This window comes from Lactuca serriola, chromosome 7, assembly GCF_051521515.1.
Source record: "Lactuca serriola cultivar US96UC23 chromosome 7, Lser_US96UC23_V15, whole genome shotgun sequence".
Taxonomy (NCBI): domain Eukaryota; kingdom Viridiplantae; phylum Streptophyta; class Magnoliopsida; order Asterales; family Asteraceae; genus Lactuca; species Lactuca serriola.
Genome location: NC_136414.1, coordinates 50,128,126 through 50,133,296, shown reverse-complemented (window position 1 = coordinate 50,133,296; position 5,171 = coordinate 50,128,126). Strand labels below are relative to the sequence as shown.

Sequence of the window (5,171 nt, the reverse complement as noted above, 5' to 3'; positions counted from 1 at the left end):
TTGAAGGACAAAGATGTACAACAACAGTCTAGTGATAAAATGGATTGTAGTGTGTTCTTATGTTTGTTCTTAAAGAGGTCGATCGCTTACCAATCTGTGAGGATAGAAGGTTCCAACTTGGGCCAAGTCATATCGAATGCGATTTGCGGAAATCATATGGGGTACAAAGAAAAAATAGGGGTTCATTTGAATGTTATATTATTATTTACACATATTTAAGTTTATGTAATTACTACTTTTGCAATCTATTTAAAGGTTTTCATATAATTTCATTTTATATGTTTTTGAATTATAGTTTTTTAAAGCCATATAAATTTTAACGATTAATAACCATAGTTAAACACAAAAATAAATACACTACAAATGACCAATCATTAATTTACATTTAAAAAAAAAAACTATTCCGGAATTGGAATTTCAGACTTAACTCCGAAATACATTGTTCCTCACATTGTGATCATTTTACAAAATCGAAAAAAAATGGTTATTTTTTGTCGAATAAAACATTTTCAAAAACATTTATAGTAGTTAATTTTCCATTATATTATTTGATCTCTAAAATACAGAAAATAAATTAAGGGGATGTGGATAAAAATATACGAACCCACATTTTGCTTTCACGGAATGGCAAAAACCTTCGAAACCAAACAAAATAGAAACAACGTCGTTATGTACCATATTCCTTCGAAACCAAACAATCGTTTCACAAACACCCACCTTCTCCTCGTTCGTTCACGAGCTTGCTTTCTTCCTGCACCATCTCCCCCTCTCATGGAACGCTCACATTAAACAGGTAAAATTTCAACCATGATCATCGGATCCATCAATCATTTACATACAATTAGATGCATGTTCATCACAATTCCGTCCGTTTACATTTCTTTATTCTTCTTGATATCATTCCCTATTATCTATCGTAAACCGTTCTCTCTTTATGTTTCAATGTGTATCCCGATTGATCCTGGGAGTCATAATTAGAATTATGTTTTTATGTTGTTCGTCGTATAAGTTTGTATTGATCGAGTTGTATTTTGATATTGACCTGAAGAAGAAAAGGTTGTATTTCAATCGTGTAATCCCTATATTCTAAAAATGAAATGATGAATTTGTTTTCTGATTTAATGAACTCTGAAACTTGTTTAATTTCGTTGTATGTTCTTCTTTTTGAAATTTTCATTTAGCGAAGGGCCGTCTGTTTTGAGAAGTGAAAGTTGTGGTTAATGATTGTGGCTAGCAAGCAGACCAATGAGTTCTGGTATGATCATACGCTCTTTTCAACTTTCATCACCTTATATATTTATATGTATGTATTCCATATACCATATATATCATATCTACAATTTGAAAAGATCACCAATGGGACCATTTGCTTGATTCTTAATTCCCTTTTGGAGGTTTTTTACTGGTTCCTTGGTGACGAATGACTGGAAAAGTCTCTTGTAGGGTGTAACATATATACTGAAAAAGTTGTTAAAAGGCTAGTGCTTCAGAACCCAATTTTTTTGGCATGATAGATTGAGGAACACATCTTGATTTTGCAGGTAAGAAAAAATTAAAAGAACTACTACAGCAAAGTGATAATCGTACTTGTGCTGATTGTGGTGCGCCCGACCCTAAATGGGCGTAAGTTTCTACCAATCATTTATCCTTTTAATATTTTTTATAGCTTCATGGATAAACTAGGTGATTTGAAAGCTGAAGACAAAGTGTTTGAAAAGGGTTCTTAGTGGAGAGATTCCATATAATACGATTTTATATGCAACATAGTAGAATAAGAAAATGATCAAAATCCATAATCCATGCAAAGAACGCATAAAATCAAAGAAAAACACATAAAGCATGTACCTTTATAACTTATGTTTATAGGTTCTGATGTTTACAATTTCTAATAGCATCTTTAACCACATTCTAAATATTTTTTTGATGAATGCTAACATGAAATATTGTCTTACTTACTGATCGAGCAACTATATATAATGCAATGCCATAGACCATCCTATAGGAAATAATCATCTTGTGGATTATTCTACAAAAGGAAACATCTACCTGATTACAGATTTATGATGATCCTGTCATTTCTAAATAAATGCTGATTCTATAATTAAATGCTTATTACATAATATATATATTCCACAAAACAAGTTGGATTCACATTAACACCTAAAAAGCACATGTAAAAATGTAAAAGAAAATGAGATGAGAATGAATATTCAATGCAAGGATTCTCCTGAACTTTATTGTTCTGTATTTAGTGTTTGGTGTAATTCTTTTTTCTTATAGGTAAATAATTTTCCATTTATGTACGTATTCCTTTACCACGGAATTTAAAATGTTTTGATTTTGAATCTCAGGTCACCCACCATTGGAGTGTTTATATGCTTGAAATGCCGTGGTTGTCACAGAACTCTAAGTGCAGGTGTTTCAAATGTAGGTGCTTTGTGATGCTCTTTCTCATTACTTCTCAATAATACTTTTTGATGCTTTCTCTTGTCTATGCAAAAGACATATATGCCCTTTTCATCCTCATCATCAAAACTAGCCCTAGAGTGTCCCGTGTAACAAATGCAGCCTTAAGGTTTTAATTATTCAACTAACTTCCGCCAATGGGCTCAACTATTGTGTTATTATATATATATATATATATATATATATATATATATATATATATATATATATGTATATATATATATATATATATATATATATATATATATATCACATTTTCCTATATAAATGTAAAAGCCATAAGTTTTAATAAGCAAACCCTATTCCCCCAAAAGTTTGATGCTTCTCATATTCGAGCATTTCATTCTCATTGTCTGAATTTTATTAGGCACATTTGCTATTTTGGTAGTGTTTCGTGTTCGATTTGGCTGTTTTCTTAAATTCAGTGGTTTTCTGGTACTTCATTCTGTAATTCAACTAATGTTGAAACTCAAAGGGGCTTATAATTATCAACTTATAGTTGAAGGACTAGTTTGATATTACTTGAAATCCAGAAGGGGGGGGGGGGGTTTCTTGATCATATAATTCTACTACTGTTATTGTTATTGTTCAGGTCTTATCGGTGACATTAGATGAATGGACTGATGAAGAAGTTGAGGCTATGGTTGAAGTTGGAGGAAATAGTGCTGTAAATTCAATCTATGAGGCTCATATTCCTGAAGGAGTTTCTAAACCTAGCCCAGATGCTAGTCATGAGCAACGTACAAAGTTTATCAGGTATATTTCATAAACAAAAAGTCAAATAGATAATATTTCGAAATTTAATCAAAACGGAAACATGTGAAAAATCATCCGATAACATATTACTCAATTGTTTACAAAAAGAAGAAATCAATATATGAACCAAACAGCCCTTAAGGTTTTTGTGGTTTCCATTTACCTCTTAGGTCCAAATATGAGCTTCAAGACTTCTTGAAACCGGGTTTGAAGATCTCATCAAATAGTGCTCCTAGAAGTCTGCCCGAAAATACGGCTGCTCAAGCTACAAGTTCGGCTCCAACTTCAATACCAAAACCTGTAAGTGCACAACACTCCCTTCATCTTTTTAACTAGTGGGTCACAGTGTACCTAATTTACATCATGGTTGTTGGATGAATAACCTTTTACATAAACAATGATCATTTTTTGTTTATCTAATTCCAAAAATGATCATAGGAATGCATGGAAGGAGCTATCGGACTCTTGAAGTTCACAATTCTTCAAGGTGCGAATCTTGCAGTTCGTGATATGCTATCAAGTGATCCTTATGTTGTCCTTTCACTAGGAGAACAGGTCAGTCTCTTTGTTTCTACTTATTTTATTTTATTTTTTATTTTTTATATATAAATAGCTTCAACTAACCATGTCGGATCCAGGATTTCCATCCATGGTATGTATTACCATAACAATTAATTTTTTCATATAGAAATGTACTTTTTGATTTATCTTAAGTAAGTATATTGGTAAAAGTACTAAACGTATTCGGACAATACTAAATCATTTACATATTATATTGGTAAAACTCGACAAAAAACAGTAACACTAAGTCATTTGTAAAATGTATATACACAAATATGTAGGTATATCATATGTGATTGTTGCATTTTCTTGATAATACAGTTTGTAAATGGTTAACTATTGTTGTATTAAACCAAAATCTGGTTCTAAATTTAATTGTGATGTTGTTTTGTTCATGGTATCTTACTTTTTGGGCTGGAATTGGGTGTTCATGTTATTAGAGGGTCCAAACAACTATACAAAAAAGCAACTTGAATCCAATTTGGAACGAGGAGCTAATGATTTCCATCCCTCCAGATTATGGGCCCATTAAATTGGTAACGAAACGCTCTTATGATTTTCTATATTTCATTCTATTTTTTTAAGAATACAATATAGTGGTCCCACATGATGACTGTGTTCTACTTTTTATTTTATTTTATTTTAATGGGGATTTGTTTTTGAGTGAAGCAAGTTTTCGACTACGACACATTCTCTGCTGATGACATAATGGGGGAAGCAGAAATCGACATTATGCCAATGCTAACATCTGCCCAGGCATATGGAGATGCGTCACAGTTTGGGGACATGCAAATTGGGAAATGGTTGAAATCACATGACAATGCACTATTGGAAGATAGCATTGTAAATATAGTTGATGGAAAAATAAAACAAGAGGTATCACTTCAGCTGCAGAATGTAGAGTCTGGGATAATATATCTTGAGATTGAGTGGATGTCACCTTCATAATAGGTGCCTTTTTGTGTAAGTGTATAGTTGTTCTTTTGTTATTTCATTCATATCTATATTTTTAATAAATGTTTTGGTTGTATGAGTAGCCAAAAAGAATGACATGGTGCACTATTTTGGCATTTCTTTTTATTCAAGTATGTATATTACAAATAACTCCTTATGTAGGACAAACACTTAAGAGTTCAAGTCTCCGTAGCTGCAATTTGGGCATTTTAATCTCAATATAGATTGGACTCTGTGTGGGTACCGACTAATTTACATTTCACATTATGCTATGCTTTACTGTGAGGTGGTGTGGTGTGGTCAGGGAAACCAAGAGGTTGCTGAAAAAAAATATTTTTTTCCAAGAAAATTATGCGAAAGCCTTGATTAATATAGGGATTGCTTGCTAAGTCATAGTTATATAATTCATTTATCACCTCTTTTAAAAAGGTTTC

At 32.0% G+C, this 5,171-nt stretch overlaps 1 protein-coding gene across 2 annotated transcripts; it reads left to right on the top strand.

The window, feature by feature from the left end:
- Window positions 1–671: 671 nt before the first annotated feature.
- LOC145062327 (ADP-ribosylation factor GTPase-activating protein AGD12-like) lies at window positions 672–4,855 on the top strand. 2 transcript variants are annotated; one of them, XM_079009943.1, is made up of 9 exons: window positions 672–793; window positions 1,182–1,255; window positions 1,542–1,623; window positions 2,352–2,427; window positions 3,059–3,222; window positions 3,393–3,522; window positions 3,661–3,777; window positions 4,224–4,319; window positions 4,453–4,855. In XM_079009943.1, exons 2-9 carry the CDS (start codon window positions 1,246–1,248, stop codon window positions 4,729–4,731), a joined length of 954 nt encoding a protein of 317 aa, XP_078866069.1. In that variant the 5' UTR covers window positions 672–793; window positions 1,182–1,245; the 3' UTR covers window positions 4,732–4,855. The 2 variants fall into 2 exon arrangements, with proteins under 2 accessions (XP_078866069.1, XP_078866070.1); XM_079009944.1 differs by having other exon boundaries at window positions 684–793; window positions 1,187–1,255.
- Window positions 4,856–5,171: the final 316 nt, after the last annotated feature.